The 27,002-nt window shown below is 40.1% G+C and overlaps 1 protein-coding gene across 2 annotated transcripts in view; it reads left to right on the top strand.

The window, feature by feature from the left end:
* The window catches only part of LRRC29 (leucine rich repeat containing 29), a 643,308-nt gene that overhangs the window by 592,718 nt on the left and 23,588 nt on the right, over positions 1–27,002 (top strand). For both annotated transcript variants that reach the window (XM_044081426.1, XM_044081427.1), the window contains exon 6: positions 12,015–12,232. In XM_044081426.1, the coding sequence (XP_043937361.1) occupies positions 12,015–12,232 (218 nt within the window). The remainder of the gene's footprint in view (positions 1–12,014; positions 12,233–27,002) is intronic.

Raw genomic sequence — 27,002 nt, 5'->3', positions numbered from 1 at the left:
TTCCAAGATTTGAACCATCTGTAGGGAGTTCCTCAAGTAGACCTTTCTGAACAATCAACTGGCAAAATTCTGCTTGTGGATTCTATGGTAGAAGACCTGAAAGACAGATGCCTTTTCTTTTCCTTGGACAGCAATCTTCCTGTATTCTTTTCCACCATTTCCACTGACATCCAGAGTACTTTTGAAAATTCAGAAGGAATCCCACAAGAACATTGTGGTGACTCCATTTTTGGCCCAGACAAAAGTGGCTCTCCCTTCTTTTAGAATTGGCCAGTGGCAACTATCACAAGCTTCCTCACAGACTGGATTAACTCAGACAAGAACAGTATTTTTGATGCATCCTGACACCAAACAATTTCAACTGACTGCCTGGATGATAGGGTCTTAATAACTTTTAGGCATTTGTTTACTGAGGATGTGCAGCAGGTACTAATGGGGACAAGAAAACCTGCTACTAGAAAATCATATATTAACAAATGGAAAAGGTTTTCTAGTTGGTGCCGACATCAATACCAGCACCATTCAGGACTATAGTTTCACTGGGGTTACATGTTTGTGTGAGTTACTTTGCTATGGCCAATCTTACTCATCTCTCAAGATTCATTTGTCAGCCATTTCAGCATTTCTGCTCATGGAAAAATGTTTTTGAAAGAAGTATTGCATAAGAGGCCTCCAAGAAAACTTAGGATCTTAATTTTGTGTTAGAGAAGCTAACACTTGCACCATTTGAACCAGCTTATCTGGCTGACTTGAGGTGCTTAATATGGAAAACAATTTTAGTGGGTGCTCTGACCTCTGCAAGAAGAGTATCTGAGTTGCAGGCTCTTATAGTGGGTCAACCTGATCACATTTTTTCACAGACACAGAGTTTCTTTGAGAACTAATCCTTTTTTTGTGCCTAAAGTGGTATTTGAGTTTACTTATAAGGTAGCTTCAGAATCAGCTCTAAACATAACAGATCCATCAGACCTTCCAATCTGTTGTTCATGTCTTGTGAAGGCAAGATAAAGGGACATCCTATGTCAGAGCAGAATCTCTCCAAATGGTTGTCTCAGACCTTTTATTATTTGCACCACAACAAAACTATTCCAGGCAGGGTCAAGGTATACTCTACCAGGGCCTTGGCTTCATCTATGGCTTTTTGGAAAGGGTTAGACTCTTGAAGTATTCTAGAAGCAGCAACTTGTTCCTCAGTACATACATTTGCAAACTTGCTAGGATCATTCTCCAGGAGCTCTGGACCTTTCTCCTTCCACCTTCAGTTTTTCTAACCTATGGTAATATACCACTATACTGGCTACTGCAGCAGTGATCAATATGAAAAACTTAGAGATGAGTAAGTAAACTTACCGTAACAGTCGATGTTTGAATGATCACTGCTACAGTAGCCACTTCCTTTCTCCACCTAACTTGTTTTTATGCCAGGGTGTGAATATTTGATTTTTGTTATTCCCAGCTCTGTCCTCTTAGGGCTCAGCCTCCCTGTCTTAGTTGACATGAAAACTCTGAAGGGCTTGGTGCTCAAACCTGTCATTTACTCAGCTCATCCTGAGCTGACTAAAGGTTTGGATGTGTGGAAGGTGCCCTGAAGCTTTGGAAGGCTGGCTGTTATATCCTCTGCAGGGTATTACCCATATAGCTTAGGCTGCTGCAGTAATGATCATTCAGTCATCTACTGTTACTGTAAGTTTACTTACACAACTGTATTTCACTAATTTCCTCTTAGTTCCTCATATCAAGTTTGGCCGCCTTTACCAAGACCTGTATTATATAAAGAAAGAGAAAAAGGGAATCTGAGATAAACAAAGGTACGATAGCACACTGTATGTTAAGACAAGGCTCCGGACAGTTCCCATATGCTCAAACAGGAACAACACATGTGACAATTTGGAAGGGAGGATAGAGAGAAGGAAGTTCAAGATGGACAGAAGATGACAACACTGATCTAGCATTCTGGTGAGTACTTAAATTTTTTATCTGATGTTGTCTTTCCATTAGTTTCAACTATTGGGACAGAGTCCCCGGCTATTAAATCCCCCAGGGAAGTCTTATGGAAGGATATTCCATAGAATGGTGGAGCCAAACAAAGCCTTGGACCTAGACTGCAGGCCCAACTTGTAATGGGAAACAAAGGAGATCAAATAGCTGCAGCACAAATATCATCAATGGACACTAAGAAAGAAGGCTGAAGATGTTGCAACTGCTCTAGTAGAATCAGCTTTAGGTTTGTGAGGTATTCCCTTCGCTTTGTAAACAAAATAAATACACTTGGACATCCACCTGGATAGTGAAACTTTGGAGACACTGTCTCCCATTTCAGCTTTATAAAAGGAAAGAAAGAGTTGATCGGTTTTCCTCAAGTTTTTTTGTGCAATGTAAATAAAATTGCAACTGAATGATGAGCACCCAGCAAATGCAAAGTATATTGTCCTTTGTTCAAAACTTACAAAATAAAACTGGCAAATTAATGGACTGGTTTAGATATGATTCCAATTCCATTTTAAGAAGAAAATTAGGATTGGTTTGAAACAAATCCCTATCCTTGTGGAAAATCAAGTTTGGCGACTTGAATGACTGAGCCTGTAATTCTGAAATCCACTTGGCTGAAGTAATCGCTACTATAAAATTAATTTTCCAAGACAGACATTTGATGTCCACTGCAGAGTCAAAAGAGGGTTTGATTGGAACCTGAAGTGAAATAGCAGTATGGGATCTTTTAATGGTGGTCTAAGAAGCAAACCGCTCATAAAATGGCTTAGATAACTTCAGTGAAGAAAATGGCGTATGATTCTCCCCCACATGAAAATTGGAGATCGCTGCTAGTTGAATGAAAATGGTGAAAAAATTCACACATTCATGAAACAAACTCAAAAAAAATCCAAAATGGAAGGTAAGGAAACTGAGAAAGGATGTAAATCCTTGGAGTAAGCTCAAATGGAAAACCTTTTCCACTTTTATAGCCTTTCCTAATAGCTGTTTTTTAGGAGGAAGACAATATGGAGCAAAGATGAAAGAAAGCCTGGAATGTCTGGTCATCATTTGAAGTGAAGAAACCAAGCAGTCAGTTTTAGGGCTTTGATGTTCAGATGAGGCTGGCTGGATGGTTGAAAAATCAAGTCTGGAAGGAGATCCAGCAGTCAGGGAGGGTAAATCAGATGAGGCACTAAAAAAGGGAACTATATCTGTCAAGGCCAAAAGGGGGCAATGAGGATCACTTTAACCATGCACCACATCACTTTCTGAAGAAACTTTGATATGAGAGGAGAGGTAGTCACTGACTGATTCAGGGACTGTCAAGAGGCAGAAGAATAGAACTGCTCAGTTTGTCCACTGACACATTGGACTTTCCTGGGGTGTGCACTGCCATAAGAAAACATTGGGAAGACATTGTCTGTTGACACACTCTCATTGCTTTCTCATGTAATGAGAATGATCAGGTTCTTCCTTATTTGTTAATGTACCAGACTACTGACATGTTGTCCGTCTGAATTGTGATAACACTCCCTAGGGAGGGAGTCCTGAAAGGCCTGTAAAAATAAGAGAGCTGCCCACACATTGATGTGAAGTTTAGCCTCTATCAATTTCCGCATGTTTTCACTTTGAAATGCTCCTCCCACCCCTGGAGAGAGACATCCATGGTAACTGTAACTATGGGGGACAGACGAAGGCATGACATAGAGAAACCAGAGGGGAATTTAACCACTAACGAATATGCTGTCTACATATCCTCATTAGGCTGATTTGAAATTGCATGAGTTGATACAGCAAGGACGGACCACTGGACTGACAGAGTCAACTACAGCACCCTCATTTAAAACCTGACATGAGGGACCAGAGTGATGGAAGCTGTCACTGAACCTAGTAAGCAGAGGATGGAGTTTGCCCAGACATTTCGAATAAAGTAAGATAAAACTTCAGATGCTTGTTGACTCAGGGTAAAGACTGTAAAATCCAAGAGTTTGGCAGTTTGAGAAGAACTATCCAAGTGGCAACCTATGAAATTTATCATCTGTACCGTAGTCAGCTGAGATTTCACCACGTTGATCGTGATTCCTTGTTGTGGGCATAACTTGAGCATGTAGTCCCTGGCTGAAACACATAGATCCTTCATGGAAGTGGTAATGAGCCAGTCATCTTAAGTAATGGAGCCCTTGAAACCCCTGCAGCCTGAAACTCCAGTTATGACTCTCGGCACCCAAGACTCTTGTGTGATGGCTAACCAGTTTTGATGGATGCAGAGACAAGCACCCTCTGACTGCTTCCAGAGTGCAATATTTAGGCAGCTTTTCACAAGGGCTGAAAGGGTTTCCAGGAAAAGCACCACAAAACCCCTGATTCTGTGGAACACCTCTGCCACAGGGGTTACATCTATTGAAATTGTTCCCCCACCCCCACCCGGGGGGGGGGGGGCTCTATCTCTCAAAGTGTCATGAACAAAGCACTGGACTTTGTGAAACCATAGTCTCTTACCACCCTTTTGAAGTTCTCTGCAAGAGACGCACCTCGGCTTGTCAACATAGAGCAGTGCCTGTGTCTGGTGCTCTGGAAGTGCCATGAGTCTTATTTGATAGAAGGCACATGGACACATTAGATATGAACTGTAGGGTAGCCAGCTGTGAGTTTTCCGTTTTGCTGGCCACTGCAGGCAAGGTACCTGAGAGAGACATAAACAGTTCCTTAGTCAGGTCTCTCCGGAATCTGGTTAAGTGAACTAAATATTTCACTTTACGTATTTGAATGTCACTGAAGCTTAAGTCCACTTTCCAGACCTGTCCAAAGCCCTAGACTCCTAGAAAGGGACAGGTGAGCTCTCTTCAGACAGGTCTGGCTGCTATAACCACAATGGCATCTACAGCAGGTTCCTTGCTCCAGTGCAGTCTGTCTCTCAAGTTAACCAAGATCTTAACAGATTTGCGTGGTATAGACTCAACCATGTCTTGCTCCTTTCTTGCCCACTGCAACACCAAATCAGTGAACTCATCAGCTGGAGGGACCACCCAGGATGTAGATGGGCCAGCTGTAAAAGCCTCAAGGAATATTGATTCCTCCTGGCAAGTTGTATTGGTTGACCACTGCCTTCATTGTCTCAACAATTCCAGGATATCTCCAAACGAGATGTCTTCCAAGGGGATTTTGGGGATCCCCCTTCCTCAAAATTGGTATCTTCATTGAAGAATTCCTAGGGAGTACAGATGCCTCCTCTTGCAAGAATGCTTCCTATGCTTCTCCTTGGTGGGGGGTTCTGGGGAAGGATCAGAAACTGAAGAGGAACTTATCTGTCAAGACGTAAGGGAGCAGTCTGTCTCAGTTGAGCAGGATGAAGTGAAGATGGATCCGTCAAAGCCAGAGGGGATCAGGATCAAGCTGAGTGTGAGTGATAAGTCTTCTTCTCTAGATTTAGAGAGAACCCTGTCAAAGGCCTTTAAGGTCAAAGTCAAAACTGAACCCAGAGAGGGACCACTAGGATCCAAGGACCCTGAAAGAAGTACTTTCCAAGATTTAATCTGACTTGGCTCCGAGGTGGACACCAGAGTAGATGCACCTAAGGGAAATGTCAGATATGACAATATCAGAGTCAACCCAGACCCCCATGCACCAACTGTGGTATCTGAACTGCAAGATCCCATGAGATCTAATGACATTAGAGTCAAGTAGGTAAGGGACACTGTTGGAGTCAAAGTCAACCAAGCTACTGGCTCCAACAAAGGCATCCCACAGGAAAGACTCAACTTCCATACCATTGGCTCCTAGAGTTGGACCAGAGAAGGAGAAGTTAGAAGAGGAGTTGTCAGGGCAGGACCCAGCACTCCTGGAGAAGAAGATGTAGGGAGGACCCCCAGCTGAATCTGGGTCCTCAGAAACTTCCTCATCATCCTTTCAACATCGGCTTCTGAAAAACACCTTGATTACCATATGGACCAGAAGGGCTTAGAAGATCTGTGAGATGATCTCTGTCATGAAGAAAAGCGATTGGAGCCAGGAGCTAGCTGGCTCCAGAGAGAACCTAGGATAAGGAGTGGGAGATGATATCTATAGTGGCTCTAAAAGGGGAACCTGATCAAATAGTCATGGAATCTTGGCAGCCAGCACATAAGGTCCTAAAGGGCAGGAGATCTCTTCCTGGATTTCTCCTTTTCTTTCTCTTTATCCTTGTCTTTCTGCTGTTCCTTTTGCTAGTCTTTATGTTTTTCTTTCTCTGTAACTATCTTTGACTTGTCTCCAGGCTTCTTGCTAGAAAGGGAGCCAGATGCTGTGGCAGGGGGAAGGCCCTTTAACACTAAATTATTGCACTGATCAGTGGGGATGCTAGGTGCAAAAGATGAACATAAAGAGCAATCATTATCAAGATGAGCTGCCCCAGACAATGAACAATCTGTGAATGGGGGGGGGGGGGGGTCTTGTGCACTTTTTAAACCTCAAAGCCTTGTCTGACATTTCAGGTACTATAAAGGTTGCACACAAAGAGAAAAAGGTAACAGAGAATTTTTAACAAGTCCTAATGAAAACCCACAAAAGTAAAAGAAGCTAAACACGTGCTAATTACCACATACTGCACTGATCCCAGAGATCACATCCCAGACTTACAAGCAGCAGTTGAGATCTGGAGAGCTGTCAGTATGGTAAGGAATATGGGTAGGGAGGATGAGTTTCAGCCCTGGATCCAAGAGTTTAAAAGTTGCCAGCTTCAGATCCAGTCAGATCTAATATATCCAATAATTGAGGTGGAAAGAAAATATATCAGATATAATTGTAAAAGATCAAAAGTGTTCTGAAAAAAGATGAGCCAACACAACAAATACTGATTATTGGCATTTAATATTACATTTAAAAGCTTCATTACCCAGCATTAATAATTACAGTTTCTTATTTGAGAAGCTGTAAAATGAGATTCATGTCAATCAATTGAAGGCAATTTCGATGAATGCAAATAAACCAAAACTAATTCACCAAAACCTCCTTCAGTAATCATTAAAACATTTTTCTTGCAGGGGGCAAGCCCCCCTGTACCTCCAATTTGGTGGGACACACCCCACACCCCTTGAAATTATATATACCAACCTCAAGGTCGCACAGTAGTAAAAAAAAAGGCTATCTTCACTTTCTTCAAAGGCGGTTTCAGCGAAGTGGCTTAGTTTTTTTGCATTCGCTGAAATTGCCGTCATTGGATTGACATGCTTCGGTAAAATGATATAAGGATGGCCTTGAACAAATTGATTATGCCTATTAAAAATTATGATGTGGTAATGGTTGTTGCTGGGATAAATTATGGTGGTAAAACAGACAGCATTGTTTCTTGAGATGTGAAAATTATCATAATCCTTAGTAAAACCTGTAGAATTTAGACTATTTTGTGATGTACTTCTAACCCCAAAATGTAAGGGATTGGAGTAAACCACTGCAAGATTAATGACTAATGATCTAAGGAGGAAATGCATCTTAAACTCAGTTGGCATGATTTATATCTGGAAAGAGCTAGAATCCAAAGATCGTTTAGAAAGGACACATTTCACCTAGGTCACAAAGGTAACAGAATGTTGGGATTGAAAACTGGCAGGTTGGTCAAGAATTTTTTGTTCATGGTCTGAAGGCAAAGTGTGGAAATGTGTACGTTAGTCAAAAGGAAAGAATAAAATGCTTTGTCTAAAGTCAGACATTTGAAACATAAGTTAATTGACTTGGAAGCCAAGGTGGTAGGGGAAAAGTTATTTTCATTACAGAAATGTGGTGTAGTACAAATAATAGACCTACAGCCATTCATGGATATGTAGGTCTCTATTCATACAGGACAGAAAGAAGAGGTGGTGGTGTATTAGTTTATTTTTCTACTGAATTTATTTTGAGTACAATTTTATCATCAAGTGAGGGGGATTTTGTTGCAGTACAAATTACTTATAACAACTCCAACTATAATGTTGCTTTAGTATATCATCCACCCAATCTAAATAAGAACAAGGATGCCAGTTTTGGGCAAGCCATACTGAATTGCTTTAATGACAAATATGCCGTTGTGAGAGGTGAGCTGGTGTACACTGAAACTGTCCCATGTCTAAATCCAAGATAGTTGATACCATAATTGAATTAAATATTGTAAATAATGACACACAATTTGCATGTGATCACACTAGACTTTGTCATATGCTTGATATGATTTGGTTGAATAACTTGCTGAAAGTTTTGAATTATGTAATTGAAGAGGAGCTACCTCAGATCATATCCACCAAGAAATAAAATAATTTGGAATATAAAGAACTGGCGTGGCAACTAATATTGAATGGCATGGCTAGCCCTGGTATTAATGAAGCATGTTCTATTCGCAGCATATTGAAGCTAAGAGCCCAGTTAAAATAGTGGCTTTGACACTGCCATTATAACACAATGTTTTTATTATAAGGTATACATATACCTGACAACATACAAGGTTTTAAAGTGTCAATTTTTGTTTTTTTCAGAATGAATTTTCATGCTATGGTGTATGTCTTTAAGCAGTTATATTAGATAAGGGTCACCTGTGTTTGATTTTCCTTATTTAAGGATTGAGTAATGTGCTGTTTTCAACTCTGATGATTTATATTTGTTGACCGGGTTTGTCCGACTGAGCTACAATTGCCCGTTTTCAGTGGAGGCCCAAGGAGAAAAGCTCCAACAGAAAAATAGAAATTTTACATATTGAATACATATATAATGCATTCATCAGCACCACACATTACTGTATTACAGTGTCATATATTACACTGTGGCAAGTGAAATACATATAGAAATGCATTCATCAGAGGATACATTCATAATTACATATTATATACATAATAGTGCAATAGTTACATACTGAAATATTTTACTAGTTATGTTTGTACAGTGATGTAGCAAGAGGAGAAGATAAAGTAGTAAGTTTGTTTATTGAAGGGAAGGAAGAGAGAAGGTAAGTAGAAGGTTATAGGGGAGTGTTACATTGGCAGGCCCATTTTTCATGAAGGTATTTTTTGTAACGGTTTTGAATTGATTGGGATGTTCAAGGGATCTTATATCTAGTGGTAGGCTATTCCAGGCCTTGGAAGGGTTAAATTTACAATTATTAACCCCCTTTTAGGCCTATTGTTCTGCCTCAGGGAGTATCATAGAATGTATTTCTTTATTTTTAGATTCTGTTTTTAACCCTTTGGTGCAACAACGTTCATCTTATATTGGTGATTCATGGGATTTTCTGAATCACATTAGACTTTTTTCATTTGACTTTGAATGCAATGATTATGAGTATTATATGTTCACTGTTGATATTGTTTCTTTATTTACTACCATACCTCAAAGAGAAGGTGTGGAATTCATTTTATGTTTTTTACGTAAATACACAAAATTTAGTGATTCTTCAGTTAAGTCATACACTGCTTTGTTAGAGTTGTTATTGGAAAACAATTATTTTCTGTTTAATGGCAGGTATTATAAGCAGATAAATGGAGTCGCCATGGAGGCTACAGTTGCCCCTGCTTTCGCTGGGATGGTTATTGGATGGTGGGAGAAAGAAATTTTAACCTGCCATTATTCCTTTTTCTAACATTATATTTTATTGTCATTTTGTTGATCATTTGTTTTTTATTGTAAAAGGTTCTGCCACCTCTCATGTCAGGTTGTTGGAAGAACTTAACACTAGTTGTAATTTTGACTTTTACAGCTGGAGATTTAGATCATAAAGTTTGTTATCTGGGTGTTGAGTTAGCCTGGGATAGCCATGAATATCAGTTTTTCAGTAAGATACATAGGAAACATACATTTTCCAACAGTTACCTTCATTACAAGAGTAATCACCCTAGTTTTGTTAAGAAGAATGTTCTGAGGGGCCAATTTATAAGAGCCTTGCATATGGTCAGTAGGGATATTTATTTTGATTTTGAAATTGGTTGTATTACTAAACTGTTTTTTGAAAGAGGATATTCTACTGATTTATTACAAAAACAGCTCAAGAAATCATAGGTAAATGGTGCACTGATTATCCACCCATACTTTTGCTGGTTTTAGTAGTAAAAAAAAAACTGGTGATAGGGTATCGAACAATAATGGCAGGATGATGCCAGGTGTAGTTTAGATATGACTGTTGATAGTGGTATGATCAGAACGATTATACAGAACAACTGGAAGGTTATATAGGGGGATAGTAATTTGGTTGGTGTCTTGGGTAATACCCCTTTTTTGTTTACAAAAATAGTAGTATTAAAAACATGTTAGAGATTAATAGTACCTTAATCCCTCTTCCACCTACTTCCAGACCAAATGGAACTTTAAATGTAATAGTTGTAGTGTTTGTAGTTATATTCATAAAGGACCTTACTTATCACTTCCCCATGTACCTTATACTATTAAAATTCCAGGTAGGTTTTTTGTAGTACTAGTAATATTGTTTATATAGCTTTATGTTCTAGTAGTCTGGCATTTTATGTCTGCATGACCACTAGAAGTCTTGGTGAATGACTCAAAGAGTATTGTTGTGCTTTAAAAGTTAAGGATGAAAACAATGCTTTGTATAGGCATTCAACTAAGTGTACTGCTTTTAAGAAATTTACTTTTCCTGTCTTAGATTATATACAAGATAAGAGAGGTGGCAGCATTAAAAACCAAATAGAAAGAAGAGAGACAGAGTGGCAAATTAAATTAGCTGCTAACTGTCCTCCAGGTTTGATTGATGTAATTAATATTGAATGTTTTTAGTAGATAGGAAATTGACTATTTAAATGTTTTATATATTAACCTGTATAAATTGTTTTATTGGTTAATTGTTTAATGTGCATCTGGTTTAAGCTATATATCTTAGTGTTTTTATACATGTACTTGTTTTTCCGAGGAAGTCTCATGACGAAAGCATGATTAAATTTTTATTATGCCAAAGATGGTCTCCCTTCAGTTTGTTTTTATGCTGCCAGTGATTCTTTGTTTGGTTTTGGTGTTTTGCTGGTTCCTTTGGGATTTTGTCAGTTTTTGTGGTTGGTTTTCATCTGAATATTTGTGTAAAGCTGCTTCTATTTTTTCCAGCCTTTTGTTATTTTAATTGATGTACTCCTTCAATGTTTCATTTATTTTAATCAGCTCTGAGCACATTTGACTTATTTTTATCACTAGATTACTGGAAACCTTGTGCACGAAAGCTGGAGCATGAACTGCTATTTGCTGAACTGCTGCACAATTCTTTCCAGTCGGTGTTTTCTGTTCACCTTTTCTAGTTGATTTTCTTTCAAGCTGTCTTATTTTCTTCTTTGCTGGTATCCACATAGTGTACTTACTAGCCAGTAGCTGAATTTACTAAAGTGATAGAGTTCCTGGCCCTTGTCTTTCAGTTTGCTTTTTCACACTGGTAGAGCTGAAGTTAAGCCGTTGATCAGTGAGCAGCCATCTCGGAAAGACCACAGTGCATGACATCTTGAGAGGTTTATCAAGTAGAGATGCCCAATGCCAATATATAAATTAGTGATTACAGTTATTATTGAGCACAGTACCTGCTTCCGTATGTATAACATTTCACAATTTAAGAAATTTGAGAGAGTGCAATAATTATCTACCAAACAGATAGCTGGAATGAAGCAACTACCCTTCCATGAAAGATTGAGGGAACTGGCCCTGTTTTCATTTGGTTACAGACTCGTGAGAGGAAATCTGATACAGATATTTAAATGCCTCAGGATAAATTTGTAATTGCAACTATAGAGATAGAATTTCTCAACTTTGGGACTATTTTTGGATAATTTAAGGTTAAAAAACTCTTTTTTTGCAATAGGATGGATAGGTTGTGGGAAACTATCCCTCTATCTATAAGACAGATAGTTTGGCCATAGGATTTATGACTCTAATTTTAACGGCTGCAGACTCTTTAATGGACTAATTTATGTGCTGAGTTTGATCCCTAACACACTGAACATAAAAAATCCTTTTTAATAATCAAAACCTTTATTTTGTTTTTCACAAAAGTTTGACAATCCAGTAACTTAGAGGAATTTGTAACTCATGATGTGCAGTAACATAATTTGTCTTTTCAGGTGATCCAGCTGCCAAACCTTAAAAAGCTGTCCCTAGGTATGGTAAATGAGATAACTGACAGGACCCTGGTGTCTGTTGCCACACACTGTCGAAGTCTTGAACATCTATCAGTTAACCACTGCTGCTTTCTGACTGATGAAGGGATGATCCAAACACTCCAGACTGTGGGACGACTTGTCAGCCTTGATATCTCCTGTTGCGATGGAATTAGTGACCGGTAAGTGTAAAGGACAGAATGTGTTGAACAGTACCAGAGGCATACAGTCTGAAAGGGTTATGACAATTTATTTATTTATTGGCATTTGTTTACTGGGAAAGTTTGACTGGATAATTTTATCCATTTTCATTATATCCTGGGGTGAAACATTTCACAAATAAATGAACAGAAAATACATATACATGGGTAAAAATTGACATAATATTACAATATATTGTAAGTATGTAGATCAATACAAATATTAATGCACATAGATCATGTATAATAATACACATATGAATCCACAAAACCACGCAAGTGAGGCCAAGTGCACGGACTGAACCCACAATCCAAAGTTAACCAAAAAAGTCCAGCACAAATAGAGTGAGTTGAGAATAAAAAGTGGCTGACCCAAATCCAACAAACATTGAGGAAGGCTATTTGAAGCCAAAACCAGTTTGTTGGATTTGGGCCAGCCACTTTTTATGTAATAAAAGTTTATTCTCAACCCACTCTATTTTTGCTGGACTTTTTTTGGTTAACTAATAATACACATATACCATCATTAAACAAGAGAAACACAATATCATGTAAGACTGAAATGTGTTGACATGTCTTAAGTGTGAGATTTTATTACTCACTCATAAATCAAATGTATGAGTAGAAAATTCAAACAAATAGATAAGGAGGAGGAGAGCTATAGAGCGGGCAGTGAGAAATAAGTGCTTGTTAGAGGTAATAAGTAGGGTAGATAAGGGAGACAAGAGAAATAATGAGTAAAAACAAGATTAAGAGTAAAGGAAATAAGAGTAAGAGAAGTAAAAGCAAGGAAAATAAGAGATGGGGTGTATACAGGTATTAGAGGAGAAGGACCTGAAATTTTAGCCAGGAGAGCAGCAAGTGAAAATTTATTTGTAGCTTAAATACATGAATGTTATATATTACCCTGACTGGTGCAGGGATTGTATTCCAGACTTTTGCTACACAGTGTAAGCATATACCCCGGCCGTAGTTTTTTGTAAAGGTTGTAGATACCAAGCTTATTTTTATTAGAAGATTGAAGGTAACAACTTGGGAGGTAGTGCTGGAGAAATGACTATAGCTGGGCAGGAATTAGGATTAAATATAATTTTGTATATTACAGAACTTGAGTATAATTTTGTTGGTGGGATAATTCTATCCAATTTCTTTGACTTGTCTGAGCTGCAAATTTAGCTACCTTGTTGTAACACTGTTCTAGTTTAGATTTTAGGGTGGCCTTGAGGTTAGTCAAATGTGAGGACTATAGATAGAGAGAGGAGTAGAAATTTAGTGGCAAGTGTGATTCCGGTGGATGCAGTAAGGAATTGTTTGGCTCTATATAGCATTCCTAGATTTTTTTTTATATTTCTCTGTATTGCTCTGTATGTGGAGATCATATTTGAGGCTGCATCTGTTGTAACTCCCCCCTCGGCAGTTTTGTATGGTGCATTACTTCAGTTGGTGTATTGTTTAGGGATAAGACCTTATAAGTTATTTTTCTCATGGTTAAGTGATTTAAAGAAAAATAAAAGGAGTTTTGTTTTTCTTATTATTAAGAAGGAGTTGAGGGGTCCAGTAGAACAAGACAGATTGGGATTACACGATTTGAAGGGGTATTTCAGAGCTACACAGTTAAGGCTCCTACACGTAGCACAAGCAGAAACCTATAATTCAAAGTGGAAAGGGATGATGATGAAACAGGCAGAAAGCTCAAGCAACAAGGAAAGACTGGAATTTTGGCTGTTGATCCTCAAGAAGAATATCATTAACAATACAGAATATTACATTCACAAAGTAGCTATAGAAAGGAGATTCTACCCATACGGATGGCTGCAATTAGGGATATAGACAACAGGCAAGAGGGGGATTTATTTTAGAAAACTGGCAAAAGAACCAAAGTATTGGAAGCACTTAATTAGAGAGGGAAGTGTAATAGAATGAGAAGAGGCCAAGAATTTATTTGGACTGCAGGCTATCGATTGCCTCCCCTATGAAGGATTGATATTAGAGTATAGGCAAAGAGAAAGAAACAGTGGGAAAGACCAGCACTGGTAAAGTTTTTAGCAGAATCTAGAACAGAAGCTGTTGTTAAAAAGGGATTATACAATGACCCCCCATTAATATTCCAAAACATGCACACTGATTAGCCAGCATGCCCATTGTAAATCCCACAATATAAAATCGGAAAAAGGTCCGGTTGGCCAAACTTTTTTCCATTGGTATAAGGTGTACAAAACTTTTTTTTTTTTAATAAAAAAAAAAATGGAGGAATGGAGACTTTCTTTTCTTTGTTGCTTCTGTTTCAAAGCATTGATGTACTGGATATGCATGGGAACACAAGTCCCATATGCATGTGTAGTGCATCAACACAAGGAAGCGGTATACCACCACTGGCGGAAGAACAGTAATGCGCCATTATACAAAGACATTATTTAAGAAAAGTTTTTTTTTTCTTAAATAATGTCATTGTATAATAGCAATAACCGACTCCGTAGGTGTGGTATACTGAAGACTTACCAATGGTTGGCTTTATTTAATCACTTGGGCTTCGCCCTCATGATTAAACCACACCAACCATGGGTAAATCTTCAATATACCACACCACGTCATTGGTTATTGCTTAAATAATTAGCAGAGCATACAAAATATTACATGATAACTGTAAGAATTGATCACAGGAAGTTAAAAAGGATTGGGAAGAAAGATTGGATAAGCAAATCACAAAGAAGTAATGGGGGATATATGTAAGTCTCCCAAATGCTTAACAAAGCCTAGAAGATTTAGGATCTTTGTTTGAAAGTGTTTACATAAGTATTTTTATACCCCAAGTAAACTCCCAAAATTTTTTCCTCAAGCAGACAGCAAATGTTGGAGGTGTGATGAGGAAGAAAGAGGTAATTGGGAACATATTTTCTGAGAGTGTAATTTGTTGACAGGCTTTAAAGATTCCCCGCAGACTGCTCTGTCAGAGATATTGGATGATCAAATCGGTGTAACTAAAAAATAATGTTTTTGAGCTATGATACAGAATCAGAATTGCCTAGACAAAGTAAGGCCTTTCTGAGTTTAATTATGGTGGCCGTCAAAAAAAGCAATTACTAGAAAATGAAAATCAAAGTCTAATCCAACTGTACTAGTAACAGAGATGAAACAATTGGAATTGGGGTCTTTAGAAAAGGGTAGGAGCAAATTACATAGGAAAAATGGGAATTGTATGAACAATACATGCAGAGGATGAATGAGGTTTAAAAGAAGGCAAGATCTGAATGAGTTATGTAATGTTTTGACTAACTATGACTGGATAGATTATAATGTTTGCAACTAAAGTTATGTCAATATGGTTTGTATTCTTTATATAAATGTACGATTGCCTATGTTATATGTAATAATTTAATAAAGATGTTTCCTGTTTCAAAAAAAGGAGTTGATCCTTACAAAGCTAGTTTTCAGTAGTGTTAAAGGCATGTTGTGTAATCTTTTCTAAATTTTCTGAGAGACAGATAAGATACAGTACAAGTGATACTTGTTGTATAGAAGTATGAAGATTGTTTATAAAAATATTAAATAAAAGAGGATGAAGGATAAAGCTTTGTGGTGCACCTGTAATGCTGAGTAGATAATGGAGAAAGGGTTGAATTCCATTAAACTGTCTGGTAGCTTTCTGACAAGTAATTATTAAATCACTGAAGAGTAGGTCGTGAGACACCCATTGTGGACACCTGTAGTAGGAGTTTTTTTATGAGTGACAGCACTGAAAGCTTTTGATAAGTATAGGAATAAGGAAGACATGAGTTCACCACTATGCCTGACTTTATTTATGTTATCTGTAAAAGTTAGGTAGGCAGTTGTCTTGCTATGGGCAGGTCTAAAAGCATGTTGAGTAGCGGTTAGTAATTGTTCCTTTAAGAGATGATGGAGTAGTTGTTATGGACACATTTTCCTAATATTTTTGAGAAGGGGATAAGATGGAAATGGGTCTGAAATTAGGTATTGTGAAGAGGGGTGATATTGCATTTTTCTCTAGATGGAGACTGAATATGCAATGGTGATAGCAGCAAATTGGAGGTATTCTGCAGGACAGATATCTGCAAAAGATAAGCAGGGTTTAAATTTGGATATTTTTTATGAAGGAGGGGCAGCTGATTTTAGTGTGAGAGTGGGGGTATTAGTGAATGGGGGTGGGCATGAGACAGGGGTCAGAAAAGTATTCATTGGTGAGGACAGCTACAGTCTCAATGAAGTATGAATTAAACTTGGTGGCAGTATCTAAGGAGAAGTTATTCGGACAAGGGTTAAGGGCATCGTTAATTCCTGGGTATAAAATTTGTTTAATGGATGACTGGAATTTTTGGGGGTTATATCTATGATTATTTTGTAAATCAGAATAGTATTATTTCTTACCAAGGTTGACTTGCTTTTTGGCAAGGTTACAAAGTTCTTTAAAGTACTGCAGGTTTTGTGGAGCTTTAAGTTTCTGCCATTCTTTATATGCCTTGTCTCTATTTTGCATAAGACTTCTACTCTGTTTAGAAAGCCAAGAGGCAAAGTTAGATTTTGCTTTCTTCTTACATAGTGAGGCAAGGTTGTTTAGGATGCTTAAAGTTGAATTGAACCTTTCTACTGCCTCATGTAGTGGCAATGCTTTTAGAATAGTCCAGTTAACTGAATTCAAAGCAGCTAAAATGATTCAGGTTTAAATATTGAGAGATTGCAAGTAATTTTGCATACTTCTTGTTTGGCATGGAGAGTAATAACATATGATAGTATGTGTAGGAGAGGGATTACTAAGGGATACAAGAAGAGGTCCTGATGCAGTACAGTTGCAAGGATCAGCAGAGACCAAAATCCAGTCAAGAATGGGCTTAGTATCCAGGGATTTGTTATAGCAAGTAGGAGAACTAATAAGCTCGTTGATGCCGTGGAGGTTGATGCTAGAAGAATAGATAATAGTGAAAGTATTCCAGTTGATGTTGACATCACCTAGGATGACTGTTTCATTGGTAATATTTTGTGAAATCCATTAAAGGATATATTCAAGTGTGGATATATTGTTTCCATGGGGATATATAGAGCAATTACACAAAGGAGTCGGTGGTCATTTAATTGTATGTAGGAGATCAGTAGCGCTCCTTTACTATATTTGAGTAGAGTTTTTGTGATAGGAGAATCTTCATATATGTTAGGGTAGAAGATAGCTACCCCTCCAACTTCTTTTTTAAGCCTGTCATCTCTAATGATGCTGTATCCTAGGGAAGAATTTCTGAGTCTTTTATATGAGATTTTAGCCATGTCTCAGTAAGAGCAGCAATATCTGGTGAATAATGAGAGACCCAAGCATGCAGTACAGTGATTGCATCATGAATGCTACTTATATTTATTTGAGATAAAGTATAGCTGTTTGAAGTTATTTGAGGTGACCAGAGGAGATGTGGATGATAGGGGGTAGAGATGGAATGAGGGCTTGGATTGTGCTTTATGTCCCCACTTAGTTTAATTCTTGAAAAATGTTGGAGGGATGAAGTGGCCAACGTCTGAGACACTGACCAGATAGATGTACATGCCTAATTATGAATGTGTTGCCATGCTGTAGCTGAATGGTAAAGTTTATAAATCCATTAAAATCCGTGTTATGAGAGTGTGAGTAACAGGAATGTGACCAAAGACAGTTGTTTTATAATATTCTTGATTTAAATATTTTGTTCTTTTTGTCACATATCTGTCTATAACCAGCTGCTTGCCCCTGCAGAACCATTTCCTAATCTTTGAGATCTTTGCCTGACAACTTGACCTACTGTACCAGCACTGGTTTTGATGTAGTAAAGTTAAACAGAGCAGCTGCCCACAGATGGTTATTTCCAAGGCAGAGAAAGGCCACTGGTCGCCCACATCTGTGTGCAATTATCCTACAGAGTATATTATATATAGTGAACTGTAGATCCCTTCCTCCTTATTAACCAAGAATAGGACATATAATAATGCTAACATGTACTTCCACCTCTTCTTTGGGGCTAGAAAATTTCAACAAACCAGATAAATAACGAAAACCGAAAAACAAACTTCCAAAAAAGAAGAAACCTTGGGTAAACCAGGAGAACAAATTTATTGTAAGCGCTTTCGGATGCAAACATATGCAGCCTTCTTCAGACAACATAAATAATGAATAAAGGGATTTAAATAAACCCTTAGAATGACATCATAAATTCATCAATTAGTGTTTAAAGCAACAACAACCTAAATGCATAAAAACACTTTTAAAAATAATAGTCAATTTAAAATGTGTGAATGTATAAAGAATAAACAATATGTATAAATAAACATACAAATAACTTCAACATATATACCACAGGATATATATACACATGTAAACGCAACATTAAATACATTAACTCATTGAGACCCAACAGGGAAAATAACATATTTACATATTTTCATATTGCATAAAAAATTATTATTAATGCCTCTCCAATGATTTCAATTTTAAGAGGCATTTAACAGAACTCATTTCGTTGAGACTAGGAAACATGTAGGCATTTGTTAAAACCTGCCACCACAGTTCCCTCAGTTCTAATCTGACCTGATTGTCTGTCAGGTGCCAGAATCCACCATATCACACACACAATTAAGTCTCTCAGCAACAGGTACTGTTATGCCTCTGTCATAGTCCATGTTGGGGTGAACGACTTGAGACATCCCTCCCTGGACTATATGAAGAGAGACATGTTTGAGCTCACTGAATATGTGTCCCAGGTAGGTATGTCCCTAGCCTTAAGCAGCATTCTACCATCACCCAGAATGATGCCTCAATACAAACAGAAAATGACTGATTTTAATAATTGGCTTAGTTTCTGGTGTCATTCCAGGGGGATCGAGTACCTCACAGCCTGGGAAGATATGATTCACAGACCAGGATGCTTTGCTAGAGATGGTCTAGATCTGTCTCACTTGGGCTTCAGGCTTCAGGCAAAGGCCCTTGCCTCCCCCATAGTGCCTTTTTTAAGAAAAATCCTGAGGTTGATAAAACCAACATAGAAATTTCAAGAAAAAGTCTTTCGGCTTTTCCCAATTAGGGGTCGCCGCAGTGGAACTCCGGTCTGCTAATGATTGGCAGTGGATTTTTACAGTGCCGAGTTGCCAGCCCAACGGCCAACCTTCAAAGAAGGCACACCCATTCGTGCACGCACCTACCTGCATGTCTTTAGATATCACTCGACCGCGGGGAGAACATTTAGACTCCACACAGAAGGCACTCCAGCCAAGAATTGAATGGGAAAAATCAACAAAACGCAAATTAAAGGTCATGCTGCTAAACACTAGGAGTCTAAACATGAAACTGCACTCATTGCAAGCATTTTTAACCGTGGAAGATGCTGACATTTGTGCAGTCACAGAAACCTGGTTCAAAGCTGCGGAAAGTACCCTAGCCTTACCTGGATGGTCTTCGTGTTTCACTGTTGCAGTCATTACAGTTGGGTTATCCTGCTGGCAAGCTACCCTCAGTCGGCCTGAATTACAAAGTCTAGGTCCGGCGTCGGTTGCTGTCGCCTCTTCCCTGACGTCAGAGCGCCAGGGGTATAAAAGATGCAGCCGACACCATTTTCTTCAGTCTTTCTTGCTGCGCGGTGCCCGAAGCAAAAGCAGTTCGCAAGTGCCGGTCGGCCGACTCCTGAGTTTTTCAAATTCGAATTTCAGATCCGAAGTCTTCATTAAAGATAAGTACCCCTTTGGGGAAACTTTTTTCTTGCTCCAGACCGATGTCAGAAAAAGTTAACAATTGTATCTCTTGTGGGAAGCAAATACCTCATAAGGATTTTCATTCTTACTGTATTCCTTGCCTAGGCCCTGACCATAACGTTGCTAGTTGTTGGTTTTGTGCAAGATTTAACCAATGCACTATTAAGCGTTGGTACGATTTTGCATTCCATTACTTTGGCAGAAGATTTAATTACATAATGCCGTCGGAACAACCAACTACCGGAGTTTATAAAAAGCGCAAAGAAAAAGAAAAGGACAGGCATCCGAGATCCAAAACCGATGACGAGGCTTCTGCTAGGCCTGTCGCCAGTTCTCTGTGAGGCGCTTTCGCAGCCCCTGACGCCCGCTACCTCAGAGCCACAGGCCACTTCCGACTCCCACGTGGAGCCGACGAGGCCACTCGAAATTCAAGGTATTGGACACTCGGAAACTATTCCCTCAGATGGGTCCGGAGCCGCTGAGCAGGCATCGGCTTCTGAGGGTGTTTTCAGGCTTACACAGTTATATGTGGAACCTACTTCAGCTTCAAAGGCAAAGACTAAAACAACTCTAAAGACAAAGAAACAAGTACAGCATTCTCCTGGACAGGCCTCCATGCCTAAAAAACAGATGCTTAAAATGGCCGAAGACCTTATTACTTTGATCAGGGGTTCCCGTCCCCCTCCTGATAAGAGGCCTAGGCAAGAGGTAGAATATGAATCTTCAGACCAGGTTTTGATTTCCTCTGATTCCTCATCTGAACAGGAATATTCTCTTCCTCCCTATGAGGACTCTGATGCTGAAGAATCTATCCCTTCAGCCTCCCCTCCTGAGGATTATTCTTTTGGGGAGACACTGCATACTGTGAGGGAGCATTTCCACTGGGAGAGTCAGCATTACTCAGAATCCAAGAAAAGGCTCCGAGACTTCCTTTTATTGCCTTTACACAGGCCCCTTGCTATCCTACCTGTTTTAGACATTGTAGATGATGTATTTTCAGAGTCCAGTCTCTCTCCAGACTCTTTACCACCAGCTCCTGTTAAGCCAGACAGATACTACAGGGTTCCTGATTCACAGAAATTTCTTTATAAAAACCCTGCTGCTGACCGAGAAACCATCTCTCAGGGCCCCAAAGGGGTCAAGGCTTCTACTGCAAAAAACCCTATCCCCTCTGATAGGCCCTAGACAGATGGGGTAAAAAGATTTATACATCTGCAACCTTGGCTGTAAGAGCCTTAAATTGCCAATTTCATATGCTTAAATATCAGCAATATCTTATGTCATTGCTTAAACAGAAAATGTCAACAAATTCAGAATGTCCAGACAACAAAGAAATGCAGGATTTATTGCATGCAGCTGAACAAGTGAGAAAGCATACTTTGCAATGTGGTTTTGATTCTTTAGAGGCCTCCTGCAGGGCCGCTGTTACAGGTTCTGTCATTAGGAGGCATGATTGGTTAAAAGAACAGAATTTGCCTGATCATGTTAAAGCAAAACTATTAGATGCTCCATTACAGCATGATACTTTGTTTGGTGTTAAAGCAGAAGAGGTGTTGAAGAAAATGGAGGACAAAGATAAATCTATGCAAACAGTCAAGGATTTCTTGCAGGTACAGCCTCCCAGATTTAGCAGGAACTGGCCCACAAAGAATTGGTTCTTTCCAGTGTCCAATAGGCCACAAAGAGGCAGATACAGACTCCCCAGAGGCAGATCACAGCCCCAGGGCTCATACAGGCCTAAACAATGGGGTGCTTCTACCTCCAAGAGCGGAGAGGAAAAATCACAGCCATACAAGAAACAGTCTCAATGACTTCCACCTTCCAGCGCCAAGCACTTATCTTTTGGCAGCTCCTTTGGGGGGAAACTAGCACTTTTTTCACAAAATTGGCACATGATCACCCAGGACAAATGGGTTCTAAATATAGTATCACAAGGCTACAGGTTCCACTTTCACACCTTGCCAAGGCCAAATGGTATGCCAGACCTGTCACGCAATCAATGGGCAGAGGCACAAAAACAGGTTTTATCCCTCATGGACATAAGGGCCATTCAACAAGTGCCACAACAAGAGCAGGGACAAGGATTCTATTCAAGACTGTTCTTGGTACCCAGAAAGGATAAAGCCTGGAGACCAATACTGGACCTATCTATTCTAAACACATACCTGGATATTCCAAAATTCAAAATGTTGACTCTACAACAGCTTCTGCCCATGTTGGGCAAAAAGGCTTGGCTTGTGACTTTATATCTAAAAGAGGCATACCTGCATGTCCCAATCAGACAAACATGCAGAAGATACCTCAGATTCAAGGCTGGCTCAATGCACTACCAATTCTCTGCACTGCTCTTTGGCTTATCTACTGCACCCAGGGTCTTCACAAAGTGCCTGGCTCCAGTAATTGCATACTGCAGATAAAGAGGAATACAAATATATCCTTACTTAGACTGCCTCATTCAAGCAGAGAACAAGGACATTCTACTACAGCATCTGGCATTTGTAAAGAGATTACTACCATACCTAGGGTACACAGTCAACGAACAGAAATCAAAACTAGTACCCTGTCAAGAGATAATATTCCTGGGTGCAAGCTTAAATACAACTACCTAGATGGCTTATCTCACGCCAGACAAACAAAGACATCTGGTTACCTATTTCAAACTGTTGGCAACAAAGGCCCAGTTATCTGCAAGACAAATTCTACAGGCTTTGGGCTTCATGGCATCCTGCATTCTACTAATTCCATATGCAAGACTGCATATGAGGAAGCTTCAATGGTACCTAAAAAGTGTTTGGACTCAACATTGCCACTGTCTGGAAACAATAGTTACTCTCATTCCCTGCCTACAACAGGAGTTTCGATGGTGGGCGAAGGCCTGTCACCAGAACAAGGGACAGCCATTCACTCTATCCCCAGCCACACAGACATTAACTACGGATGCATCGGATTATGCCTGGGGAGCCCACATGGCAGGAAGATGTATTCAAGGCACATGGTCCGCAAACCAAACGCATCTGCATATCAATCACAAAGAGATGCTAGCTGTTCAAAATGCCCTGACAGCCTTCAAGGACCTACTTCATCCGGGACAACTACTGATAAAGACAGACAATACCACTGTCATGTGGTATATAAACAAGCAGGGAGGCACTCATTCTTACCCCCTTTGCAGACTAGCCATGACTTTGTGGGACACAGCATTGACTTACCAAGTACATCTGCAGGCACAATTCCTGCCAGGAAAGATAAATACTCTGGCAGGCGAACTAAGCAGAAACCTCATGGATCCCCATGAGTGGAAATTGGATCCACAAGTCTTCAGCATGGTAACAAGGAAATGGGGATGCCCGGACATAGATCTCTTTGCCTCACCTCACAACTACCAACTAAAGAGATTCTGCACAAGGACTTATCACAGACAGGCATGGAAAGTGGATGTCCTATCCTTCAGCTGGAAAACCTTAACAGTATATACCTGTCATCCTCTGCCTCTCCTCCCCAAGGTACTCCTAAAGGTCAGACAGGAGAAGCCGAAAATTATACTAATTGCCCCAGACTGGCCACGCCAGTACTGGTATCCAATCCTAAGGAACTTGTCTCAATGCCCAGCCTGGACTTTACCTCAAGTTCCTAATCTACTGTCCCAGCAGAACAATCAGATCCTGCACAACCAACTCGACCTTAAATCTGGCAGCATGGAGGATAATGTAGTCATACAAAACACACCTCTTACTAAAGTGGTTGATGGATGGCATTTTGGAAGCCAGGAGGCCTAGTACTAGAAAATCCTATGCTGGAAAATGGAAGAGATTCTGTGCTTGGAACCAGGCACAAGGAATTGACACAGCTGTTCCAAATATTCCTCAGATTTTGCAATACTTGACTGAGATGCTGGACAAAGGTCTATCCTTCTCATCTGTTAAAATTCACGCCTCTGCCATTTTGGCTCATTACAATACAGAGCCATCAGTCTTTTCACATCCTTTATTAAGGCAGTACCTCAGAGGGGCCAAAAATGTAAGGCCTCCAAGGAGATCACCAATACCAGCATGGGAACTCAATTATGTTTTGGAAAAAACTCACCCTGCCTCCTTTTGAGCCAGCCGCTACAGCTGATATTAAGTTTTTATCTTGGAAAACAGCTCTGCTCCTAGCAATAACTTCTGCAAGACAAGTCTCAACGCTACAGGCTCTCATGGCTGTGGAACCTTTTATCATTTTTTATCCAGACAGAGTTTCTCTGAGGACAAACCCGACTTGTATGCCTAAGGTAGTGTCCAGTGTGGCCCTTAACCAAACTATTCATCTGCCTACCTTTTATCCAAACCCACAAAATAAGGGTGAGAGAATTCTGCATTCTTTGGATATATACAGACAGCTACGCTTCTATTTGAACAGAACCAAGGCTTTCAGAAAGACTGAGCAGTTACTGGTGGCATTTGCTGCAGGATCACAAGGAAAGGTTATCTCAAAGTAGACTATTTCAAAGTGGATAGGCCACTGCATTCATTTCTGCTATTCACAACATGGCAAGCCAGTACCTAAGGGCATAAGGCCACATTCAACCAGAGCAGCAGCCACTTCAGCAGCCTTTCTCAGGGGAGTACCAACCAAAGACATTTTAGAGGCTGCTACTTGGAGTTCAGTGCACACCTTCACAAAGCACTATCACTTACCACTCTACTCTAAATCCAGGGCAGGCTTTGCCACTGCAGTTCTGCAGGCCCTATTAGCCGCTCCTAATGCTATTTAGCTCCAGCCTCCCAACCTTAGCTTTGGGATTCAACCCAAGTGTAATGACTGCAACAGTGAAACACGAAGAACATAGTACAGTTGTGTACACTTACCATAAATGTAGATGTTCGAGTGTATTCACTGTTGCAGTCCAGGTTACCCACCCACCATCCCCCATATCTTTGCTGCAACTTATCTGCTCTTCTCTAACCTATACAACCTATGTGGTGTATTTCCTTATAGATGAAGGTATTGCATATATTTTGGTGCATGCATGTTTTATTGGCATATTTTTAGCCTACCCTTAGGGGGGCACCTGACATCTGGGGCAAGAAAAACTGAAGAAAATGGCGTCGGCTTCATCTTTTATACCCCTGGCGCACTGACGTCAGGGAAGAGGCGACAGCAACCGACGCCGGACCTAGACTTTGGAATTCAGGCCGACTGAGGGTAGCCTGCCAGCAGGATAACCCAGTTGTAATGACTGCAACAGTGACTACACTCGAACATCTCCATTTATGGTAAGTGTACACAACTGTACTGTACTCATCCTCTCATACAGTTAGACCCCAAACTGTGAGCAGCAAAGCCAAAGGAGGTGGAGTTTCAATGTATATTAAAGACACACACACCTCCAGGCTGGTCAAACAGTGCAACGCACAGGAGACACTCCAGGTGCAGTTAACCATTGACAAGACCCCTATTCAAATCATAGCCAGCTACAGGCCCACAAATGTTACTCAGGATGCCCACTCCAACTATCTGGACCTCTTTGAATCTATCAAGATTCAACCCTTTACCCTGATCCTGGGTGACTTTAACTACCTAACCATAGACTGGAAAAAGTACTCATGCCAGAATGCAAATGCTCAGATATTCTTTGACTTTATCAATCCAAATGCCTTGGAGCAGCTAGTCTATACCCCCACAAGAGGTGATAATATCTTGGACTTGGTATTAAACAACATGAGTAACCACTGTAGCACCCCTACAGTATCATCCTCCCTGGTAAGATCCGACCATAAAGTGGTCACTTTCGAAGTCAGCATCTCCCCTGACCCCCCTCTAGCTAGGGTCAAACAAAAAAACTTCTCCAAAGCTGATTACAGCCTCCTGAGGGATGGTATAAACAGCTTCACAACCCCCTTCTCCTCTGTTGGAAATGGCATCAATGTCCAGATCTACACCAAAGTACTATACGAGCACTTATATAGATGCATGGAATCAGGAACACCTGACAGGGCAAAATCATCCTCCACAAGGAAGCGTAAACCTGTCTGGTGGACATCTGCAATAAATAAACTATATAACAAAAGGAAAAAATTGCTGTCCAGGACCAAGAAGGAGCAGGTGCCCAATTGGAAGCAATCTCTCCTTAGCCTGAACAAGCAAATAAGGGCACTAGTGAAATCCTCTAAAGCCAACTTCAAGTCCAAATTGGCCACATCTACTATAGACAGCCGTAAGGCCTTCTTCACATATGTCCGCAATCTCAAAGGAAGCACCCGGATCTGTTCAGAACTGGTGGTCAAGGACACCACATATACAAATGCTGTAGATATAGCCAACCTATTGGCTGACAGATTCATTGAAAACTTCACCCCTTTGTCCCCCATTAGTAAATCAGGACATCCTCAGTACATGCCCCCCCTTATCTCTAGGGAACAGGTCATCACTACCCTCTCAAAGGCAGAAAATACAGCCTCCATGGGACCTGATAACATCCCCGGCTGCATCCTACACGAATTCAAACATGAACTTGCAACACTATTAAGCACCCTATTCAACCAAAGCCTGAGTAACGGCTTTGTCCCAGCTGAGTGGAGGACACCCACTGTCATTCCTTTGCACAAAGATGGAGCATCCACTGATCCCGGAAATTATAGACCCATCAGCCTAACTAGCCTGATCTGCAAGGCCATGGCATGGACCTCATTAGCAGAGACATTGGCAGCCTCCAAACACTCGACCCAACACAGTTTGGCTTTGTCAAGGGGAGGTCATGTCTGTTAAATCTAGTTGACTTCTTTGAGACAGTCACCAAAGTCATGGACGAAGGGAAGATGGTGCACACCGCCTACCTTGACCTGGCCAAGGCCTTCAACACTATTTCCCACTTGGGCAATAGTACACAAACTCTCTCAGCTAGGTATTAATCCATATGTTATCAGATGGGTAGCAAACTGACTCACTGGTAGAACCCACCTAATCAAAATAGGGGAAGTCACCTCAAGCAGTAGACCCATAATGAGTGGCATACCCCAGGGATCGGTCTTGGGGCCTCTGTTATTCAGAATATACTTCT

Source organism: Protopterus annectens, chromosome 8.part0 (assembly GCF_019279795.1).
Source record: "Protopterus annectens isolate FY-2018-M chromosome 8.part0, PAN1.0, whole genome shotgun sequence".
NCBI lineage: Eukaryota > Metazoa > Chordata > Ceratodontiformes > Protopteridae > Protopterus > Protopterus annectens.
The sequence above is the reverse complement of the archived record's forward strand: the minus strand, read 5'-3'. Positions and strand labels throughout refer to the sequence as shown.